The 1054-nt window shown below is 46.6% G+C and overlaps 1 protein-coding gene across 1 annotated transcript in view; it reads right to left on the bottom strand.

Moving 5' to 3' along the window:
- The window catches only part of cdc5l (CDC5 cell division cycle 5-like (S. pombe)), a 48353-nt gene extending 48167 nt beyond the window's left edge, over positions 1–186 (bottom strand). Inside the window, exon 1 of the mRNA XM_048597054.1 lies at positions 106–186. Within this exon, the coding sequence (XP_048453011.1) occupies positions 106–186 (81 nt within the window). The remainder of the gene's footprint in view (positions 1–105) is intronic.
- Positions 187–1054: the final 868 nt, after the last annotated feature.

Genomic DNA, 1054 nt, shown 5'->3' on the forward strand with positions numbered 1-1054 from the left:
GTTAACTACCTGTCCCACCCCTACGGCATCTCTCTCGTGATACTAGCCTGATTGTCCCATTAGATGGCTGCAACTGCTTGCCACTGTTGGGGTATCCTGAAATACCTTGGGACCTCTGGTGTGTGCCACCTTTGAAATGCCATTGTGCACCTGGACAAATACTGTCAGTCCAGAGTTGCTCGACATGGTTCGTGATATTTGGCAGAGAAGAGAAAATTCATGCCCCACTTTTGGATGGTGACATGTAGCAACATATCCATATTCTTGATTGATGAGTCCTGACAACCATGACAAGCTGCCTGGCCTTATGGCCATGCTAAAAGCCAAGACACAGTAAGACAGAGATGCTGTAAGCATCCAAGTAGACAGAAAGTGAGTGAGTACTAGAAAAGCATATGAGCAGCCCTGAGACGTGCCCTTGTCCAATCCATAGGTTGGGTGCCAGTCTAAGTGCACAAAGTAACCTTACAGCAGCATTAGAATGACTGGCACTGGTGTGCTCCAAGGTGCAGAAACATACTGTCGCTGGATTGGAGGTGTGCTGGGAACATTCGAGAGACTGTATGTTGAATGCCAGCATTTGTTGATGTGTGCAGCCATTGTCAATGGAGCATGTCCTGCAATGTTGGTGGTGGCTGTCCAAGATGGAAGTCCAGGGAAGCAAGCAACATGCTGGAGTCACCGGCATCCACTCTGACTCTTGCAGTTCTTGGTGTCTAATTCCTCTCCGGTCCATGAAAGAATGGGAATCTTCATATCAATGAGGCTAGATTTGATGTTAATGAGGGTGATACTGAGCAATAATCCCCATCTGTATTAATATCATCTCATCTCAATGCCTAAAACTCTCCTGAAAAGTATGGCTTGTTGCTCCTGACACTCGGAAATGCCTCACTCTGCTTCCCGTGTGATTCTCCCAGATTTCTCCTCATCATCCTCATCGTTGAGGGCCATGTAAGATTTCACTATGTGTGATAACCAGCTACCATGTAGCCTCGTATGAGGAAATTTAGATCGCTACATGGGCAATGAAGTGACAAGTGAATGAAGAGGT

The sequence above is a fragment of the Rhincodon typus genome, chromosome 5 (genome assembly GCF_021869965.1).
Source record: "Rhincodon typus isolate 14 chromosome 5, sRhiTyp1.1, whole genome shotgun sequence".
NCBI classification, from domain to species: domain Eukaryota; kingdom Metazoa; phylum Chordata; class Chondrichthyes; order Orectolobiformes; family Rhincodontidae; genus Rhincodon; species Rhincodon typus.